We start from the raw sequence: 23,043 nt of genomic DNA on the forward strand, positions 1-23,043 counted from the left end.
AGAGGTTTATTTTGTCTCCACAGCTTTTTAACATATATGCAGGATTTATTTTGAGGCAAGCCTGTGAGGTTTTGACAAAGTGGAAGGAGCTGGGATCCCCATTGGTAGACACCTCTTAGCTAACCTCAGGTATCCTGATGACCTGATGCTCTTTGCTACAATCACGAAAGCAATGCTACAAATGTTGGAGTTTGTAAAAACAGTTAATGAGGAATATGGACTATTCCTGAATGCAATGAAAAGAAAATGTCTGTACATTGACATGACTACAGAAACATGATGCAAGCATGTATCACAATTAATGGACAAGCTGTGGAGGAAGTAGATTAATTAAATTATCTGAGGTCATATATATCCAGACAAGGAAGCTGTTTCAGAGGAAGAAACTGTGGAAAAACCATGGCATATCAAAATGTGAGATGACTTGACTGATGAAAAACTTGGTTGTTGTTTTTTTTAAATGGGATGTGAATCCTAGAAAGTTAATGCTGCTGACAAGAAAAAAAATTGAAGCTTTTGACATGTGGTGCTAATGAAGAATCATGTGTATCTCCTGGATTGAAAAAAGACAAATGCCTATGTTGGAAATATTATGGGAGAGAAGCAGACCCTGATTTCGGAAATCAACAGATGTATACTTGGTTGCATTAGGCGTAGAGATGGAAATAACTTTGAGAACATTAGTATGAAAGGAATGGTGAAGAATCATTTATAGCAGGATACAAGCAGTGAGAAGATGGATGGTTGGTATGTGGAAGATCAGCTGCTCAGTGCTTGAAGTTAGTGAGGGATCATGAAGGCTTTAGAAAATTCTATTATATCATCGCCAGTATTCAGACATGAATACATTGTTTTACTTATTTTAATGTTTCCCAAACCATGTGTCTCAATCAGGCACCAGATCACAATGCCACTCATTCAAATTTGGCCCTATCACCCCTCTGTCATGATGGAGGGGTGGCCAGACCAGAGTGGCACTGTGTCTCTGTGTTCCAGGCAATGCCCATAGTGGGGAGTCAGACCCAGCTCCATGGGACAGGAGCCGCCACTGCGAGGTGTGTGTAGGGTGGGCTCATTCTCTTACTCTCTTTCCCCAACCCAGTCCAGTGCCTCCCCTCTGCACCGGACCGGGATTAGGGTTGTGGTGCTGGGGTGGAGGGTGCATATATGTAATGATGGGCTGCAAAACCAGACCAAATATAGATGGCGGGTTGCCTTATTAAAAAGCTTGGTAACCACTGCTCTAGGTATTAGTCTATGAGTTCATACAGCTGAGATATACAGTGTCAGACAATCTGAGTAATATGATTCAAGCATGGAGGGGTAGGAGCAGCACAGTCAATGATAGGTAGGACAAAGAGAAAGGAAGAACATTTATTTATATGGATCCAACTGAAAAATATAGGCCTTAAAGACCATGATTAAAATATTTTTTTCAAACGCTTGATTTGTTTTGAGTTTTTAAAAATAAATGTATTGAAAAGCAGCTTAGAAAATTTGCCATGAGATTTTTTAGATAAAACTATACTTCTCTCAGCTACCACCCCCAGTTATGTATTTGCTTTTCATCTAAAACTGAGTTAGTAGAATATTACTGTGGCAAACAGCTTGTTTTCCAGAAAGCAGAAATTGGCAGCTCCTGTAACGTCTCATGCTATTTTTCATCCTTCTCCTAAAGGGCAACACTCTAAGGAAAATACTTCTAAATCGTTACTTTAAAGGAGACTATGGAAGTGGTATGAATGGGCCTCTGTCCGGCAGCTACAGCAAAACTGCACAAGTGGGAGGTAAATCAACAGCGATCATTTAAGAAAAATAAAATATATGTCACCTAATTTTATACTCAGGTGCATGGTAAATGCTTAGGGGATTTAGTCAGTAAATAGTTCAAACAACTGTTGACCTGTTGGGAGAGGAGCAGCGCTAAACTGTGTTAAATTGCATGCACCTGTGTCAGACAGTTGGCTTGTGTTTGGCAATCCCAGAGTATAAAAAATAAATACACAGTTCAATCCAAATTCAGATTGTCTGTGCGTAAGCGTATGCCAGAAAATCTGCAGCCAGTAGCGAGAGCGAAGCACAGAAGTTCTCCATACTGTCCCGGTGTCCCTCAAAACTCATGGAAAGGATTCTTGGCTTTACAGACCTTTCACTACCAAAGCAGTTGAGGGGGTCTTCAAGGAGCATGATCTGAAGGTCTGTATGTTGACAGTAGTAATTTAAGCAGGGCATGAGGAGGGGACTGTGCATAGAGCCAGATTGTGATGCACCATAGTGCAGCATATACTGTTATGTGTGCCTGCTTTTGTGGGCTGCATTTCCAGATGCTGATCCAGATGTTCCTATATAAATTTCTAGATGTTGGCCCTATGGAAATATTTACAGTCAATACCCTGTGAACCAAATTCTGCTCTCAGTCAGACCCTTGTAAGTTAGGGAGGCCAATCGGTTGCATGTGTGCAAGAGTAGAATCTAGCACTGTACATTTACATTGTGCATCTGTATGTTTGTACAGTTCATTTGTTAGTGGATATGGTGGTGATTGTGTGTGCATTCTGTTTAGCTACAACAGAGATGAGTTCTGAAGTTTATATGGTCCAATGGAGAACATAAAATGTAGCTAGTATTGCTGAGACATCATGTGGATAGACACATTCATAATAATGCTATTATATCACTATACTATTATATTATAGTAATATTGGTAGTTGCGGAGGGGCAGGTTGTTGTTTTTTTTTTGTTTGTTTTCTGCTTGCTTTTTAAATTATAAACACAGGTCCTATCAGGACTGGAAGACTTGTGGATAACTGGAGTACAGAAATTGTGGCATCGTGAGCTAAGCAATGGAGAGGGAAAGGGATTTTCAGCCAGACTGCTTAAAACCTTTTGTTTTGTTTGATTTTATTGACTTATTTAATTTAAGTGATTAATTAACACTTTGAACAAAGGTAGCCTTTTGTTCAAGATCAAATACCATTGCCCCTACAGTTAGTTTCAGCGCTCACAATAAAGATCCTTAAGACCTCCCAAAGGTTCTCCAGCAGAATCAGGGAAGACAGAATTTGACATTCCTGAAGGCTTATCTACACTTAAAGTGCTGTAGTGAACTGCGCGTTGTAGCATGTCAGTAGAGACACTATCTACATTGACAGGAGGGCTTCTGCCATCAGTATAGGTACTCCCCCTCCATGACCATCAGTAGCTAGATTGACAGGAGAATTTTCTCATTGGAGTAGTGCTGTCTATACCAAGGGTTAGGTCAGTTTAACAGTGTCACTCAGGGGTGTGGATTTTTCACACCCCTGAGCGATGTATTTATACCGACCTAATTTCATAGCACAGACCAGGCCTCATATTTTTAATGCCTTGTTTACACACACATAAGCTGTAACATTTTACTGTAGCAGTATAGTTCAAATGATACAATCGCCCTAGTATATATACAGATATATCTATATAGGTCTTTATACCAGTATAATAATACCTAGCTCTTATGTAGCTTCCCCATAAGGGGAGATGAATAAGCTGTACTTGTGTAAGGCACCTTTATGCCAGTATAATTGTGTCCAAACTGGGGGGGAGTGTATTTTTTTAAAACTATTTCCGCCACTAACCAAAACAGTTTTATCACTACAAAATCTGGGTGTAGACTGTGCCTTAGGTTTAAAAAAAAAACCTATCAAGATAACCTTTCAGCCCATGTTGATAATTCATAAAGAAGCAAAAGAGGACACACAGCTTAGCTTACCTTTAAAATATGCAGCAATTAAATAAAAATGCATTTCTGTGAACAAATCACTTAGGCTCCATCTTTGTTGTTGTTGGAATTACTGTGTTGCTACGGTTTTGATCATATGTTATTTCATGTTTTTTATTCTTGGGACCCAGCCCTAAAGTCCTTATTTATGCAAAATTATCATTTAAATCAATGATAAATCAGTTATGAGTTAGTTTATTTTAACATGTATACCACAAACACGAATATGAATGTACAGGATAAATATCTGTCGTATTTGCAGGTGGCTTTTCAGGACAAGATTCAGATAAGTCTGGGATATTGATGTCTGATATTCAATGCCTTCTGGATAAAGAAGGTGCATCGGAACTAGTCATAGATGTTATCGTAAGCACCAAAAATGACAGAATTTTCTCAGAAGCCATCTTACTTGGTATTGCATTGCTTGAAGGTGGAAATACACAAACACAGGTATTTATTTATTCATTGCTTTTGAAATGCACGTAGTATGGAGACAAATGAAAATAATTTTTTCAGTGACCTTTGTGAAAAGTTTTCTCTCATGAAACAATGTCTCATTATAATACAAATGCAAATATGCTTTTGCTAATAATGCAGTATCTCAGGCTGTAGACTTGTCAATAGTGGAAAACACTTTTAAACTATCTTTATGTATGCAGTACAGTACTTTTTTAACTTGTTCTTGCCTTATGGCCATATGTTGCTTCATGTTCGTGTTTCTGAATTTAAGAGTTTTGCAGTGGTTTTAAAAAAACATACCATCAGGTCAAAAATAGCAGCAAAATTAAGTTACTTCCTGAAAAAGTTAAAGGACACTTCTCAAAAGCCTCAAAAACAGAAATAATGTAAAAGTGAGTGGTTTCAGAAGACCAATATTCCATTTTGTAGGTAATGTATAGGTAATGCTTTTAGCTTAAGGATTCTAATTTTTGTATTTTTGTCCCGTGAGAGTGATGCATCTTAGGGAGCTGATTCATTCTGCTTCCCATTGAAAAATAGTGTCCCTCTGAAAAAGTCTGTAGATTTGAGGTTGAGAAGTAGCATCTGACAAAGAAAATTTAAAGAACTTGTGTAGTTTAAGCTATAGTGCCACAGACATATTTATTATTGTTTTGTTATTAAATGGGAATAATAAGTCACTAGAACTGTTAGAAAAATGGAAAATTTCACAAAATAATTTCACTTTCTTTCTCTTTTCAAAATTTAATATTTTGAAATGTGAAAAATTGCAACCTACTCAACACGCGGTCAAAATAGCATTGACATTTCCCCCAGTTTTTCCAAAATTTCAAAATGTCATTGAAGTTTCAAAATTTGAAACATTTTGACCTGCTGTATATATTAATTTATGAAAGAATTAGGTTCTCAGTACCCAATATTTGTTTTTGGTTAGTGTAGATAATGTAATGATAATCTAAAAATTAATAGTTTTGCCGAAACTGTGTTTTTCCTTGTTTAAAATACTGACATCTAAAGGATACCTTTTCTTGCAGTATTCCACTTACCAGCAATTGAACGAGCAAAAGAAGTCAGAAAAATTCTTTAAAGTTCTGCATGACCGCATGAAAATTGCTCAGCAGGAAATACGATCAACAGTGACAGTCAACACTATTGATTTAGGTAGCAAGAAGAAGGATGATGATAGTGACCTAACTATATCTGCTCCAAAAAAGAGAGGTAAAAGGGGTTTTCTCTAGAATAGAGGCAAAAGAATTGCTTTGTATATGAACAGCATGTTTAGCATCACTGATACCATACCTGCTCTTCAGAGCAACTACTGCAGACTATCAGCTGCAGAAATAAAAGTAGCCGTTTGAAAATTGTCTCTAAGTTATGGGCTAGAGCCTCAACTGGTTATATCAGAACAGCTCAATTGACGTCAGTGGCGCTATGCCGATTTACACAGATGAAGGATTTGGCCCTGTATTTTTATATAAACAGAAATAAAGCTGAAATGACTCGGGCTGTTCGTGAAAGACTTATTCCAGCATAAGAACTGAATTCCGAGTCTGTGGTTCATCCATTGTTCTCATCGTTGATTGTATGTGGCAGAAAGACAGTGGTTTTTTGTTTTAATTTTCTGTTTCAATGTTTGAGGTTTATTTGGAAAAAGTTATTCTTTTGTGAACGTTGTTCTGATTTTTTTTATATTTTGCCCAGAAGTCTTTAGGGATTGAGTGCAAAAAACACCCCCAAACACTACTGTTTGTTTGTTTGTTTGTTTGTTTGTTTGTTTGTTAATGAATCAAGTGGGGGGAAAACGGGAATTATTGTCTTCATTTACAGTAAGGGATTCAACACTGCACCTGAAACAAGGTATGAAGGGGCAATTAACAGAAGCGTCTTCTGCAACATCCAAAGCTTACTCTGTGTATAGAAGAGAAATGGACCCAGAAATAGATCTCATGGGCTCAGGAACAGATGCTACAAACACAGAAGAAAAGTCCACAGAGGAAGCAACAATGAGCCCTGCTATCGCAATCATGCAGCCGATACTGAGATTTCTTCAGTTGCTATGTGAGAACCACAACCGAGAGCTCCAGGTATGGTTCTGTAGAATATGTGGAAAGATTGTGCATTTGACTTTAATTTTTTGTATTTCCTAAATGTTGAGTACTTAAATTTACCATTTTTTGTGGTGAAATCTTCACCTGTTCCCAAGGTTTCAAGGCCGATTCCCCAGTCTGGCACTCTGAGTGCAGTAGGTGGGGACCTGCAAGGAATCTAAAAATTAATACTGGCCACTCCAGGTTTGTATTAAACTCCCAAGGTTACGGCTTTTCTCTGACCTTGGATGGGTAGATGCTGCCACCACGCAAGTGCAAAAACCCCTTTGAAAACCCAGGAAGGCGCACTTGGAAATTCCTTCCTGTGGGGTACCCTCAAGCCCCTTCTCACACACCCTCCGGGGAAGAGCTAAGAAAGCAAACAAAGGAAATCAGCTGTTGCCACTAGCTAATTAAACGGCATGTGCACAAACCTCTTAGAACACAAAAACCCAATCTTGTTCTTTAAAAAAGGTAAATTTTATTAAAATCAAAAAGAGAAAACATCTGGAAACTAGATTTAAAAAAACCCCACTTACAAAAACTAAGCATCAAGAATAATCTTCTTGAGGTCCAGCTTAAAGGTTACGAGCAAAACAAAAGTATTGGGGGTTAGCACAGAGGAGTCCACAAGCCATAAAAAAATAAAAATAAATAAACCTAATTGTGTCTTCCTAGGCATTTCCTGATCTACTTACATATCTAGGGGTTTCAAATGAGGAGTTTCTAGGTATGATTTGATTTTTCATACCTGGCCAAAACTCTTGCAGCATAACTGTAGCCCTGTCTTTCTGCATCTCCCCAAGAACCACAACAAACAAAGGAGAATTTTTTTCCCAATTTTAAAAAGTTCTAGACTTCCCATTTGCTCTTTTGGTCAGGTGTCCACTTCCTTCCTTTTACCTATGCAGGGAGACTTTTTAACCCTTTACAGGTAAAGCAAGTAGAGAACAGCCACTAAGAGGGATTTTATACTTAACTGGCTGGCTGGGCCCATAAAAGGGAGCTACTCTCTCCTCCCCTCCCCCCGCATTTATCACACAAGGCAAGTGGAGAATTACCATTAAAATGTAAAGCTATTCCAGTGTGGTGCCTGATCTCTTATTTTATTTTCAGACCTTCCTAAGAAATCAGAACAACAAAACAAATTACAACCTAGTGTGTGAGACTCTCCAGTTCTTGGACTGTATTTGTGGAAGCACGACAGGTGGCCTGGGCCTCTTGGGGCTATACATCAATGAGAAGAATGTAGTTCTGGTGAACCAAACCCTCGAGAGCTTGACTGAATACTGTCAAGGCCCCTGTCATGAAAATCAGGTAGCTAGAATAATCGTTTTTTGGCGAGGAAGAATTTACCTGCGTGTCCATGGGTATTACATAACCCTTTCCTATTCTTAATAATTCAGGACCTGATTCAAATGATATGGCTGGCTGCAGCATACTTGAAAACCTCACAAGGTTTAATATGCCTTTGAAAACACACTTTTATCAGAGCTTGGACTCATTTTGTCTAATCAGGTCTCCTCTGTAGTACAGTCCCTCAGATATAGGTGGGGTGAAATCCTGGCCAAACTGAAGCCAATGGGAGTTTTGCCATTGGCATATTAGGGCCAGGATTTAACCCTCCCTCCAGTTTGAGACTCCTTTCAGGTTTTTAACTGTAATCGTGGCAGCAGATGGCAAACTCATTAGTAACCAAATAAGCAGTAAAACCTAAATCTCACTCACTTCTTAGCTTTTATCTGTGCTTGTCTCTCCAAGTTTCTAGAATATGACGACTTAATTCATATAGTTCCCAAGTGTTTAGCGCAGCGTCCTACTGTACTTACAAGACCAGCATCTTCAAGACTGGGTAGTGGTGATGCAATTCTTCAGTCAAATGTCAGGGATTTTCCAAAAAAACCCACACTCGGGAATAGGCAGGTGTGAGGTGTATGCTGCCATGCTTTTCTGTACTCAGCAGTTACTTTAAGGTGTGTTCAGTATTTGCTGGCACAGATTTAGGGACCTAAACTTGTTTGACTTTAAATACACGAATGGTCCCGTTGTGAACTTATCATTAAGTATGTGCTTAAGTGCTTTGCTGGATGGAGTCTATAAAGTTATATACCTGAGTCTTCTGGAGGGTGTATTTTCCGTGCCAATAGGCAGGTTAGAAAGAAAAAGTAAATGGTTTTACATCACTCTACTTGGCCTGGGTAAACAAAAGTAAAGATGTAGCAGCAGATGTAATTTCACAACTTTTGTTATGGATTAACAGTGGAGAAACTTGCAGTGGACAGAATTACAAAATAAAAACCTATTCCTTAATGCTAGAATGGTTAGCTGTTGGATCATAACAGTTAAATATTAGTGTTACTTCCTAGTATATATCTTGGTTAACTACAAAGTGGTTTTTGTCTGCAATACTGACAATCAAGCGGCCTTAATTCATACCTCAAAAAAAGCTAAAGTGCACTGAAAGTTAGATAATCATATTTGCTTAAAAACTCATGGGTCAAACTATTTGAAAATACAGCGATAATTAGAGCACTGTAAAGGGAAAGAAAAATGTGTTTTCAAGTTAACTTTTTATCTAGCTTCACAGAGAACACTGGTAGTGGAAAAATATGATTGATTGTTTAGACTTCATTACCTAGACCTGCTGTGAAGTAACTAAGGAATGAAGTTAGGCTCTTCTACATCAACTGAAGATATGATCTTGTGTATTTCAGAGGCAGATACTAATGCTGTCATTTCCATCTCATTTTTCTCTTCTTTTTATTTTTAAGCCTTTTCTTCTCTAGTGTTGTGTAATGTTGTTTAAAAAAAAATCCAAGAGCCTTTTTAGCCTGATGTTTGTTATAGCTGAAAAGGGCCAGAACTCAAGTTGTGAAAATATTCAGAATTACCGTTGGCCACAGTTGCAAATTTCAGACTCTATATTTAAAAAAAAAAAAAAAGCACTCCCCCAGAGTGTGTGTGTGTGTGTGTATATCTATCTATCTATCTATCTATCTATCTATCTATCTATCTATCTATCTATCTATCTATCTATCTATCTATCTATCCACACACACAGAGCATCTGTGCACACAAATCATATAGTCAAATAGACTACGTCTACACTACTGGTGGTAGCATGTAGTGTATGTGTAGCTTACCCGCTGCAGAGAAATGAAGGCTGTGTCCATACCTCAATGTGTACCTGTAACTACACAGGTCAGAGAGAGGCTCTGGCAGAGGGGAGGCAATGGGGAAAGGCTTCACTAGCTCCCCCACCGTTCAGAGTCTCTGCCTGATGCTGGACACTTTCACTGTGGAGGGGGAAGAGCTCTAGCAGCAGAGAGTTGGCAGACCTCTCCCTGTGGCCAGAGTCCTTTCCTGAGGCGAGGAAGGGTTCTGGAATGGGGGAGGCAGCAGGGAAAGGTTTTTTTTCCCTGCTGCCTCCCTTTCCCCACAGAAGGGAAATACTCCAGCAGCAGGGAGCTGGTAGAGTCTTTTCTTCTTGCTTCCCTCCTGCCAAAGACTTATCCTACTGGGGGATGTTGTTCCCTGTGGAGGAGAGAGACTCCAATAGGGAATCAGTGGGACACTGCAGTGCTAAAAATAGCAGCGGGAGATAGCAGGGACGGGTGGTGACATGTTGGCTCTACACAGCAGAGCGCTCCTGCTCCATGGGGGTGATCCTCCCGCCTATGGCCAGCTACTGTTGCTTTAGGGGCACTTTGCACTGGCCGTCGGGTGCAATGCTGCCACAGAGCAGCCTTGGATCTGGGCCCTTCTTCTGAAAATATGCTCATATGTTTGCATCTCTCTTTTCTTTTCTTTTCATTTTAAAAAGAGCTGCATTGCTACCCATGAGTCTAATGGAATTGATATTATAATTGCACTGATCCTGAATGACATAAACCCTCTTGGCAAATATTGCATGGACCTGGTGCTTCAGCTAAAGGTATGGAAAATATTTTTATTTATTCAGATTCAAGTAATAATAATAATAAATGCCTATGCAAGAGTGCTAGGCACCCTGATGCTTACTTAGTCCCATGACAGCATAATATGCCTGGTGGCATTAGTATACAAATTAACTCGATTTAGCTCAACTCAGCCAGTGACTCAGGATACGTCTACAGTACAAAATTATTTTGAAATTATTCTATTTGAATTTTCAGAGGCGATTTTATACATTCACTCTTGTGTGTCCCCACTAAAGCGTGTGAATTCGGCGGAGTGCGTCCACAGTACCGACGCTAGCATCGAATGTCGGAGCGGTGCACTGTGGGTAGCTATCCCACAGTTCCCGCAGTCCCCACCACCCATTGGAATTCTGGGTTAAGTTCCCAGTGCATGATGGGGCAAAACATTCTCACGGGTGTTTCTTGGTGTGCGTCGTCAGTCTCTCCTTCCTCCGTGAAAGCTGCAGCAGGCAATTGTTTCATGCCTTTTTGGCATGCAGATGCCATGCTGCTTTCAGGAGACGGTGCAGTACGGTGCACTGCTTCTCTCCTGGTTCTATGAATCCACCTCACATTTCGTCTGGTCTTTCTACGTAATCTCTATTAGTATCTACTCTTTCTCTTCCTCATCAATTGCTTCCGGTGCCAACTCTGCTCAGCCAGCGTGAACCAAGCAGTACAGCTTCCGCCGCCAACTCTGCTCTCCCGCTCTCGCTGCACTACCGAGCTTCTCCATGTTGTCTGTCCTGGGCTCCCGCATCCATGAAAGCTACAGAAGACAACCATTTCCTGCCTTTTTTTCAGCTATTGTGACCCGAACAGCACCTCTTCCACTGCCACTCTGCTCTCCTACGTTTCACGCCCTTTTTCCAGGATTACCTGTGCAGGCACCATAGGGTGGCAAGCAAACTGATGATGTGAGCATTGTAAACACCTCGTACATTATCCAGCTGTATGTGCAGTACCTGCAAAACCAGGCGAGGAAGCGACAACGATTACTATACTGATGAGGACATAGACACAGATGCTCCTAGAAGCATGGCATGTGGTGACTGGGAGATCATGGTGGCGTTGGGCCAGGTTCATGCCATAGAACGTCTGTTCTGTGCCTGGGAAACAAGCACAGACTGGTGGGATTGCATAGTGTTGCAGGTCTGGAATGATTCCCAGTGGCTGCGAAACTTTCGTATGCGTAGGGCCGCTTTCATGTAACTTTGTGACTTGCTGTCCCTGCTCTGAAGTGCAAAGACACCAAAATGAGAGCAGTCCTCACAGTTGAGAAGTGAGTGGCCATAGCACTGTGGAAGCTTGCAATGCCAGACAGCAACTGGTCAGTCAGGCATCAATTTGGAGTGGGCAAATCTACTCTGGGGGCTGCAGTGCTGCAAGTAGCCAATGCAGTCATTGACCAGCTGCTATCAAGGGTAGTGACTTTGGGAAATGTGCAGACCATTGTGGATGGCTTTAATGTGCTGGGGTTCCCTAACTGCGGCAGGGTGATAGACAGAACCCATATCCTTATCTTGGCCCCAGAACACCGGGGTGGCCAGTACGTAAACCCCAATGGGTACTTTTCCATGATGCTAGAAGCACTGGTGGATCACAAGGGACATTTCACTGACATCAACGTGGGATGGCTGGGAAGGGTGCATGACGCTCGCATCTTCAGGAATTCCAGTCTGTTTGAACAGCTGCAGGAAGGGATTTACTTCCCAGATCAGAAAATTATGTTGGGGATGTTGAAATGCTTATAGTTATCCCCGGGACCCAACCAGCCCCTTAATGTCATGGCTCATGAAGCTGTACACAGACACTCCAGACAGTAGTAAGGAGCAGTTCAACTATAGGCTGAGCAAGTGCAGAATGGTGGTAGAATGTGCCTTTGGATGTTTGAAAGCTCGCTGGATCAGTTTACTGACTCGGTTAGATCTCAGCACAACCAATATTCCAATTGTAATTGCTGCTTGCTGTGTGCTCCACAGTATCTGTGAGAGTAAGGGGGAGATGTCTATGGTGGGGTGGGAGGTTGAGGCAACTCGCCTGGCAGCCAATTTCGCACAGCCAGACACCAGGGCAATTAGAAGAGTGCAGCAGGGCATGCTGCATATCAGAGAAGCTTTGAAAGCCAGTTTCATGACTGGCCAGGTATAGTGTGACAGTTGTTTTTCTCTTTATTATTTGTTGCACAACACATTGAGAGAAATCAGAAGGTAGACTGGGGGCGGAGGGGGTATTGGGTTAGGGGAGTGGAGGAAGAGGGAAGGACAAGTCCAGAAACCAAATCAAAATTTTGGATATGCCAGCTTTCTGTTGCTTGTGCAATCCTCTGGGGCAGTTATAAAGGGGCTGCAGCAGAAGTCTGTGGTCTTGGTGCCCTTCTCGCATTAGATCCACCGGCAGGTCAGTTTGCTTCCCCGTGAGCTTGACCATAGCGTCCTTCCTGCTCTCATCGCGCGCCTCCCTCCTCTCTTCGTGTTCATATAATGCTTTACAGGACTCCGCAATTGTTAGGGCCCAGCTGAATGCATGGAGACAATCAGTGCGGGAGGGCTGCATGAGCTCGGTGAACGTGTCATCCAGAGTTCATTTTTTCCGCTTTCTAATCTGGACCAGCCTCTGGGACAGAGTAGATAGGGCTGCGCTGAAACATTTGCACTTGCAGGAGGAGAAAAAGGGAGGGTTGTATTTTAAAAGATACATTTTAGAGAGCAAAGGGGACACACTTTCTTAGTGAAACAGGCCATTCATAGTACACAGCACATGTTCTTTTTGTGCAAGGTCGCATTTTGCCTCTTATACTGAAGTGCCTGCCACTTTGGTGTGAGTAAGCCATCACACGCGGCTGGACAACAGAATTCAGCTTGCAGGCAGCCATGGTAAGCCCTAGGGGCACACAGGGTTCTGCTTCTTCTGCATTCATTTCAATGCTTTCAAACTGCCGGGCCCTCTTTCCCATAGCAAGCAATGCCTGGTGGGTTTGCCATATGAAAAGAGGGCCTGCGGGCTCTCTGGGCTAATCGCTTCGCACAACACCTCCTCCCCTGCACCCACCGCGTGGCTCCAATGAGGCTCTGAGCAGGGATGAGCCCTTTAACTAAACACGAACAGCCCAGCGCAGCTGGGTTTCCTCCCACCGCATGGCTCCGATCAGGCTCTCACCAGAAGTGCCTTCTGCAGCGTCATGGTTCAGGAGCCCACCTTGGAGTGGGGGGAGGCTATTGGCTGCAGCTTTAAGAGTAGTTCCTGACGAGGGGGGAATACTGATTCCCCACTTGCCACCTGTGCACTGTCCTCTTCCTCCTCCTCCTCCTCCTCGTCCTCCAATATCCTCCTCACTCTATGCAACTTCCCCCTTGCAAGGGTCCATGGACAGTGGTGGGGTAGTGGTGACGTCACCCCCCATAATTGCATGCAGCTCACAGTAGAAGCGACATGTTTGGGGCTGTGACCCAGAGCGCCCGTTCACCTCCCTGGCTTTTTTGGTACGCTTGCCTGAGCTCCTTGATTTTTGTACGACATTGCTCTGTGTCCCTGGAGTAGCCTCTTTCCGTCATGGCCCTGGAGACTTTAGCATATGTATTTGTGTTCCTTTTTTTGGAACGTAGTTCTGCCATAACAGAGTCATCTCTCCAGCATGCGATGAGATCCAGTACCTCCCGTTCAGACCATGCCGGAGCTCGTTTGCGAATCTGGGACTGTGTGGTCTCTTGTGATAGTGGACTGTGCTGATGGTGACCAAACAGGAAATGAAATTCAAAAGTTCCTGGGGCCTTTACTGCCTATCTGGCTAGTGCATTGGAGTTGAGAGTATTGTCCAGAACTGTCACAAAGGAGCATTCTGGGATAGCTCCCAGAGGCCAGTAAGCTCAAATTGCATCCACAGTACCTGTAACCCAGAATTGCGATCTCAATTTTAGCACTACTCCACTTGCTAAGGTGAGATACAGAAATCGGATTAAAGAGCCCTTTAAATAGAAAAAAACAGTTTGGTTGTGTGGACAGAATCAGTTTTATATTGAATTAATTCGGCTAATTCCGAAATAACCGTGTACTGTAGACCAGGCCTCAGACACAGAGAAGTTCCTTTCTACCCACCATCATATCCAGGAACTTACCTTCAACTTCCTCCAAAAAACTGATCAAATAGATACTGTATATCTAGTATGAAGATTCTGTGTTCTGGATATAAGATCTGGGGGTGTAGCTTCTCAAGTAATGTGACACATCAGGTATTGCTACATATGAACAGAGCTGGTTGAAATTTTTTCGTCAAACATTACAAAATGCCAGGAACAAGGTTGTCTGTGCAACCTTCATTGGGCCCCCTTGGACATTTGCATTATGATACAGTCTTTATATGATCACCTACTATTTTTCTCATAGGACCCTTCATTGAACAGAATGGATAGTGTTCATTTAATGAGCAGCTTTCAGTCTTCTAATTTCTCCTTATTATTCAATGCCACACTAATTTGGGATTCCCAATTTAAGACACCTCAGACCTGATTTTTCAGTATTCATAGCATTTTAAAGCACTTTATATGTTCTGTAAATCAGTCCTCAGGGGCTCAAGTTGGCCACTCAGAAAATGGGCACACAGTGACTGACTGTGAAAAGTTTGGTATAAGTGACTTACCCAGCATCTTACAGGAGCTCTGTGGTAGAGGAAGGGATAGAATCCAGTTCACCAGTGCAGTGCAGTGCAGTTCAACTGCCTTAACCATGTGACCATCCTTTCTCTTCCTGCAGTCTCCCGCCTCGTTCACTGCACAAGTTCCAACTTCTGGAACAAGTGCAACAGGGGTCCAACAGACAAGTCTCCTTCCCTACACCACCCTGATTCATCCCAAGTGCAGGTCCATCCTGTGCACTGAATGAGGCAGAAGTCCTGTGGAAAAAATATTTATGTATATAATGACGTAATATCTCATCATGCTTGATTCCTCCTGCCCCGTCCCCTCCAACCTGTCTCTGTCGTCTTGTCCCCGGTCCATTCTTCTCATATACCCAGTTCCAGTTTCCACTCCTCTGGCTCACATCTCAGTCCCAGTCTCCTTGCCCAGCCAGTTGTAGTCTTACTCTCAAGACATCCCACCCCAGCACCTATCTTCTTCCCACCATATCTTGTGCCCAGTCTCCTTGCCCAGTCAATCTCTGCCCGCCCCCCACCCATGACTCTGTCCTTTCTGTCTCTCCCACACTCACACTTTCCCTGTCCTCATGGATTCAGTCCCTCTCTCCCTCCCCAGGCATCTCATCCAATCTCAACCTGCCCTCACACCCTCTTTGGTTCCTTGTCCCTGGCTCTTTGTCCCACTGCCTTTGCGCAACTAGTGCCAGTTCTCCCCCTGTGCCCTGGCTTCTCATCAGATCTGTTTCCCTTCCTCCCCACCTCCTTCCTTCCACTCCATTGGTTCCCAATTTCAGCATCCTTGCTTAGCCAGGCACAGTCTCTTTCCCTAGCATCTCATCCAAGGTGACCTCCTCCAGTCTGTGGCTCCATGCCCAGCCAACCCTACTCTGCCCACCCTCCTCTCATCCCAGTTTCCCCCCAGGGTTCCTTGTCCAAATCTGCTCACTTTCACCCCACCCAGGTCCAGGTTTTTTTCCGGGTCTATGGTGGGGGGCTTGAGAGAACAGGAGTTCCAGTGACTGACTTCAGCACAGTCTTCAGCAGCTCAGAAAGACAACTGCAGAGAAAGTCCTGCACAGCCCTGAGCTGGAACATGCTTCAGCATGGACAGAATCTTTTGAAGATTTTAGTTCTTCTTCGAGTGATTGCTCATATCCATTCCAGTTAGGTGTACGCGCCGCGCGTGCACATTCGTCGGAAAACTTTTACCCTAGCAACTCAGTGGGCCGGCAGGTCGCCCCCTAGAGTGGCGCCACCATGGCGCTCCATATATACTCCTGCCGGCCCGCCCGCTCCTCAGTTCCTTCTTACCGCCCGTGTCGGTCGTTGGAACAGTGGAGCGCGGCTTAGCTGACCTCCACTTCCCTAGCTACTCGTTTTCTCGTATATAATTATGCAGTTATAACACTTTTATATATATATATTTGTATGGTTATACGTGTTTCCTTTGCTAACATGGTTAGTTTAGTTAGCGGGGTTCAGGAAGTAGCCCCTTCCATGAGCCCAGTGCCGGAGCCATGCATGGCTCACCAGATTTTCAAAAGGGGCCCGGCTTACCAGAAGCCGCGGCCGAAGAGAGATCTACATGACTCCTGTTTGAAGAATCACACTTGACAGATAAGTGCCCCATTTGCAAGGCTTTTAAGCCGAAAACAAAAAGGTGCGGGACTTTCACTTGCCCCTCCACCTTGGGCGCGGAGCGATGTTCAAGCGGCGGGCAGAAGCGCCTCCTCGGCACCGGACCCCGCCGGTACCACCAAGGCCTTCCGGCACCGACCGTCGCCGGCACCGATGTCGACTCGGCACCGTTCCCTTCTTCCGAGGTCGAGAGAGTCTACGATTCCTGCTGGTGCCTGGCGGCTCCCCGGCACGCGCCGTGGTTGAGCCCCCCTGCTCCCGCTACTTCCGTGCCACCTGCATCGCAGCCAGAGAGCTCGCCTCAGTTGCGTTATCCGGCCTGCAGAGGCACCGATGACTTCGGCTCCGTCGATTCCAGTCCCCCAGGACCAGGGAATCCGGTGCCTGGCAGCTCCCCGGCTCGCGCCGTGGTAGAGCTTACTGCTCCTGCTGCTTCTGTGTCAGCTGCACCACAGCTAGACAGCTCGTCTAAGATGGCTCGCCCGGCGCCGACGACGTCGGCACCGTCGATCCCGGTCCCACGAGGGCCGTAGAATCCGGTGCCTGACGGCTCCCCGGCACGCGCCGTGGTTGAGCGTATTGCTCCTACTGCTTCCGTGCCAGCGGCACCGCAGCCAGAGAGCACGTCTAGTCGGATCGCCAGGCGCTGACACCTACTACGGCACCGATGACGTCGTCACCGTCGATCCCGGTCCCATAAGGGCCGTAGAATCCGGTGCCTGACGGCTCCCCGGCACGCGCCGTGGTTGAGCGTATTGCTCCTGCTGCTTCTGTGCCAGCGGCACCGCAGCCAGAGAGCTCGTCTAGTCGGATCGCCCGGCGCCGACGCCTGCTACGGCACCGATGACGTCGTCACCGTCGATCCCGGTCCCACAAGGGCCGTGGAATCCGGTGCCTGACGGCTCCCCGGCACGCGCCGTGGTTGAGCGTATTGCTCCTGCTGCTTCCGTGCCAGCGGCACCGCAGCCAGAGGGCTCGTCTACGTCGGATCGCCCGGCACCGACACCTGCTGCGGCACCGATGGCGTCGGCACCGTCGATCCCGGTCCCACACGGGCCGTAGAATCCGGTGCCTGACGGCTCCCCGGCACGCGCCGTGGTTGAGCGTATTGCTCCGGCTGCTTCCGTGCCAACGGCACCGCAGCCAGAGGGCTCGTCTACGTCGGATCGCCCGGCACCGACACCTGCTGCGGCACCGATGGCGTCGGCACCGTCGATCCCGGTCCCACACGGGCCGTAGAATCCGGTGCCTGACGGCTCCCCGGCACGCGCCGTGGTTGAGCGTATTGCTCCGGCTGCTTCCGTGCCAACGGCACCGCAGCCAGAGAGCTCGTCTACGTCGGATCGCCCGGCACCGACACCTGCTGCGGCACCGATGACGTCGGCACCGTCGATCCCGGTCCCGCAAGGGCCATAGTATCCGGTGCCTGACAGCTCCCCGGCACGCGCCGTGGTCGAGCTACTTCTCCGGCTGCTTCCGTGCCCTCGGCACCGCGGCCAGAGGGCTAGTCTAAGTCGGATCGCCCGGCACCGACACCTGCTTCGGCACCGTCGATCCCGGTCCCGCAAGGGCCGTAGAATCCGGTGCCCGACGGCTCCCCGGCACGCGCCGTGGTTGAGCGTATTACTCCCGCTGCTTCAGTGCTGACGGCACCCCAGCCAGACGGCTTATCTAACTCGGTTCTCCCGGCACCGGCACCTACCGAAGCTCTGATGACCTCGGTACCATGGATCCCGGCCCCACGAGGGCCGTCGAATCCGGTGCCTGACAGCTCCCCAGTACGCACTGTGGTTGAGCCTGCTGTTCCCTGCGCGCCGGAGATGTTACCAACGGCGAGGGCTCTCAGTGCCATGACGGAGTCAGTGCTGCCTGACCCGGGCACCGCCGGTACGGGTAATACAGTCTCTTCAAGGGACTGTCCCCTGTCAGTACAGCAGAGCGGCACCGTCTATGATCACGGTCCCGCAGACGCTCCAAGTCCTGTCGGCACGCCGGACACCACTGGCAGTCCCGGTACTGTTTTCCTCGGTACTGGTCACACTCACTGCACCGGTCGGTATCCCGTTCGCCGACCCGCTATCGGCACCGTTCCGACATCTGGCACCGGGGCAGGTACCTTGACTCCTGTAGCTCTTCTCCGAGCCTCGAGATCTCGGTCGACCTCCCGACACCGTTCTGGTTGCGGGTCTGGATCTCGTTCCAGGTACCGATACGCCTCCCGATGCCGGTCCCCGGTGCCGAGTTGGGCAAGGTCCGAGTGAGTCAGGGACTCGGCCCGTGCCCTCTTTTAGTACCTCCATGGCCGTCCGGACACGCATCCGTGTCACCCCATATGCGCGGATTTTATGCTCAGGACCACGATCCTGATATCATGGCCAGCGGGCGCCAGCCCCGAAGCGGAAAGAGCCTTGGCGAATGCAAGGTGTACTCTGCAGGGGCCCTGCACCTCTGGGTAGCGAAGCAACAAGCCTTGCTTAGCTGCGATAATTATAGCACCTGGGTGGAGGAGTTTCTCCCTCGAACCTCCCACCTAGAGTTCGCTGCCGTCTTGGAGGACGGGGGAAAGAATTTACCCTTTGTTGGTAAAGGCATCTTCGCGGCAGAGACAGCCCCAGACTGCGAAGCCTGCTGGACAATAGGGTCCTAATGTGTCTCAGCATGTATACGCCTGCGACCAAACGCAGGCCTTTATGGCCCCAGCCGCCATACTCTGTGCCTAGCCAGAGGCAGAACTCTGGAAAACGGCAAGGCCAAGGTGGTCGCAGACAAACGTCAGGCCCCCTAAAAAGCCAAAGTCGAGGTCCCTCGCAATTACCACTGGGACCAAAGACGGACCTTCCAAGGTTCACCGGAGGACGGTGTACCAGTCGCAGGACGGGATCCTGATCCCGCTTTCTCCTGGCATGGCCCCAGTTACTTTTAGGTCGCTGGGTCCTGCGCACGATGGAGCATAGGTACCACCTTAAAATTGCTCCAGCCCTGTCCCCCTTCAGCGGACGAAAGGGGCTAGGGGTTTTACTCCCGTTATGCCCTAGTCCCCCACTCGACCACAGGTCAGACCTTCCTGGTCCTGCATGGACTCAACCGGTTTGGGATAAGGTTGAAGTTCTGCATGGTATCCCTGGGAACCATTATTCCATCCTTGCCTCCGGGGGGCTACTATGCCGCCCTGGATAGGAAGGACGCGTACTTTTGCAATGCCATCTTCCCCCCGCATGGGAGATGCCTCCGCTTTATAGCCAGCGGTGAATACTCCCGGTTTACGGCTATAGTCGCCGCCTACCGTAGCTATGTCGGATATGCGTTTTTCCGTATTGGGACGATTCGCTTATCCGAGGAGACTCTGACACACAAACCACTCAGCCCGTGGGCATCGGCACGGTCTTATTCACAGATCAAGGCCTGATGATTACTAATAGAGCAATCCGCTCTGGTTCCCACGCAGAGGTTGGGCTTCCTAGGGGCTATCTTGGTCTCCTACCTAGCCGGAGCCTGCTTATCGCAACTGCGGTTTTGGGCGATGGCATCAATCATCTGAGGTCTGAAGGCTTTCCCAACGACCTCAGCTCGTTCTTGTCTCAGTCTCCTGGGTCCATGGTTGCCCGCAAGTTTGTAACCAAACGCGCCAAGCTCCGCCTCCGTACTCTCCAAGTCCGGCCCACCTCGGCGTACCGCTTGGACAGGGAGCCAATGGTCATGGTAGTCACCGTTCCCTCGAACGCCTTAGGCTCCCTAGAGTGGTGGCTAACTCCCTCCTTGGTGTGGACAGGATGCAGTTTCATCCGCCCCAGCCCTCACTGCCCCTGACGGCGGACGCATCATCTCTCTGCTCGAGTGCTCATGGTCACCTCCGAGCTTAAGGCCTTCGGTCTTCTAGGGAGCTGGCATTCCTCATTAATGCCCCAAGAATGAGAGTAGTCCGCCTGGCATGCCAGGGGTTCCATCGGCAGCTGCGAGGCCGTTGTATCTCGGTGTTTACAGCCAACACAATGGCCAGGTGCTTCATAAGCATTCAGGGGGGACATAGTCCTCCCCCCTTTTTTGTCAGGAGGCCATCCATTTCCGGGTCTTTTGCATGGCCCACTCGATGGAGCTGGCGACGTCCTTTCTCCCAGGCGTTCGGAACGTCTTATCTCTTTGACTCAGCAGGTCTTTCCTGTCTTACGAGTCATCACTCTGCCCCACGTGAGGCGTCCCGCTTTCCGGAAGTGGAAATGGTTCCTCGCACAGACCTGTTCGCTCACCGCGAGTGCAGGAAATGCCAGATGTTCTGCTCCTTCCAAGGTCTCTCCTCGGAATCGATCTTGGTCGCATTCCTGATGCCGTGGAACGGCCAACTGCATTATGCCTTCCCGCTGTTCCCACTGGTTCGTTACGTCCTGCTCAAATTCCGCAGGGGCGGAGCGTGCATCATCATCATGATCACTCCAAAGTGGTCCAGGCAACACTGACATACCACGTTGCTCGGCCTGTCAGCCCAGACCTCATCACTCAGGGCAATGACAGGCTTCGTCACTTGGACCTGCAGCCTCTTCGCCTCACGTACCTGAGTCGGGGTGACAGGCAGCCTTCCGCCTGGTCAACGTACCGAGCCAGGTGGAAGCGTTTCCTTTACAGCTGCAGTACGCTCGATCTTGCTCCTGCTGAGGTCTCGATCCCCTCTATTTGGCCTGCCTCTGGCCTTCAGCGGCAGGATCTGGCGGTATCATCGCTGAGGATACTCTCAGCAGCCATCCCTACCTTCCAGCAGGCTAAGATGGACGTTCAGTGTCCCACTATGGGTTCGAGGTCCCTCAAGGGCTTGGAGCGCTTGCACCCTCGGGTGCGCCGCCCAGCCCCGCCCTGGGGCCTCAACCTAGTCTTGGCCAGACGGGTCTCTGAGATCAGAGCTCTTACGAAGGTTCCACAAAGACAAGGTGCAGTTATGACCGCACCCGGCTTTCCTCCCTAAGGTGTTTTGGCCTTTTATGTTACCCACAGCTCAACGCAATGGGCATAACCGTTGCACTCCTTGGACATCTGTGGAGTGCTCGCATTAGTTGTGCTGACAGAATCATTTCCTAAGGTGCCCCAGCTCTGCCCCGGTAGCGGGCCAAAGGGAGGGCTTGCTTGTTTTCCTCTCAGAGGATCTCATCTTGGGTGATGGCGAACATCCCCACTTGTTATGATTTGGCTCATATTTCCCCAAGCCACATCACCGTGCATTCTACCAGGGCTCAGGCTTCATCTGCCGCCTTGCTGGCTCGTGTTTCTACCCACGAGACCTGTCGCGAAGCTCCATTGGTCCTCGGTCCTTACCTTTGCTTCGCAGTATGCCCTGGTTCAGCAGTCAAGAGAGGCTGTAGCCTCTGGCTCGGCAGTTTTATTCTGCCACATTTCACTCCGACCCCACCGCCTTTGTAAGGCTTGGGATTCACCTAACTGGAATGGATATGAGCAATCACTCGAAGAAGAAAAGACGGTTACTCACCTTTGTAACTGTTGTTCTTCGAGATGTGTTGCTCATATCCATTCCACACCCGCCCTCCTTCCCCACTGTCGGAGTAGCCGGCAAGAAGGAACTGAGGAGCGGGCGGGCCGGCAGGAGTATATATGGAGCGCCATGGTGGCGCCACTCTAGGGGGCGACCTGCCGGCCCACTGAGTTGCTAGGGTAAAAGTTTTCCGACGAATGTGCACGCGCGGCGCGTACACCTAACTGGAATGGATATGAGCAACACATCTCGAAGAACAACAGTTACAAAGGTGAGTAACCGTCTTTTGTAAAGGTCTAGCAAGTCTCTACCGAGCATGTGCAAACATATGCCTTTGAAAAATATCATAAACTTGATGAAATGTAGGTGGATTTACATGTGGAAAACAAAAGGCTTGATTCTGCCATGAAGGCCACCCCATGCCAAATTTCAAGTCCCTACTCCAAACAATGAGGGTTATAGAACTGCTCAAAGTAAGTCACCAGAACTTTTTAACATGGGCAAAACAACTTATTTTCCCCTTTTGCCTCATTCTTGAAAAAGGCTGAACTTTTTTGGCTGAAATTTTCCAAAATTATTCAGCCTGAGGCAGGCACCCTGCATGTCAAATTTCAGCCCAGACAGTTAGGCAGATTCATAAGCAACTGAGAACTGGATCTTTTAATGGGGAGTATTGGGCATTTCCAGCCTTGCTTCTAGTAAGGGACCCCATTCTGCCTTAACATTTTCATACAGGGGACCTCCTGGGGTTAGCATAGTATCTCAGCACTTCGCAAACACATTTAGCCTCACAACACTCTTGCAAGGTGTAGATGTATTATTATCCCCAATTTATAGATGGGGATCTGAGGTGCAGAGAGTTTGTAACTTGGCTAAAATCACACAGGAAGCTTGTGGCAGAGCTGGGAATTGAACCAAGGTCTGCTGAGTCCCAGTATAGTGCTTGAACCATGAAACCAACCTTCCTCCCCTGTGGGCCGAAATTGATTTTAACTGAAGCAAGATCGGGTCCCAGACGCTCAGATGCTATGGAGCTACTGCTGTTTAAGGACATGCTA

General features: G+C 47.3%; 1 protein-coding gene across 1 annotated transcript in view; it reads left to right on the forward strand.

The window, feature by feature from the left end:
• The window catches only part of ITPR2 (inositol 1,4,5-trisphosphate receptor type 2), a 374,378-nt gene that overhangs the window by 254,023 nt on the left and 97,312 nt on the right, over window positions 1–23,043 (forward strand). The window contains exons 38-43 of the mRNA XM_030540942.1: window positions 1,679–1,787; window positions 4,020–4,207; window positions 5,251–5,434; window positions 6,044–6,300; window positions 7,420–7,620; window positions 10,127–10,237. Of these exons, the coding sequence (XP_030396802.1) occupies window positions 1,679–1,787; window positions 4,020–4,207; window positions 5,251–5,434; window positions 6,044–6,300; window positions 7,420–7,620; window positions 10,127–10,237 (1,050 nt within the window). The remainder of the gene's footprint in view (window positions 1–1,678; window positions 1,788–4,019; window positions 4,208–5,250; window positions 5,435–6,043; window positions 6,301–7,419; window positions 7,621–10,126; window positions 10,238–23,043) is intronic.

Source organism: Gopherus evgoodei, chromosome 1 (genome assembly GCF_007399415.2).
Source record: "Gopherus evgoodei ecotype Sinaloan lineage chromosome 1, rGopEvg1_v1.p, whole genome shotgun sequence".
Taxonomy (NCBI): domain Eukaryota; kingdom Metazoa; phylum Chordata; order Testudines; family Testudinidae; genus Gopherus; species Gopherus evgoodei.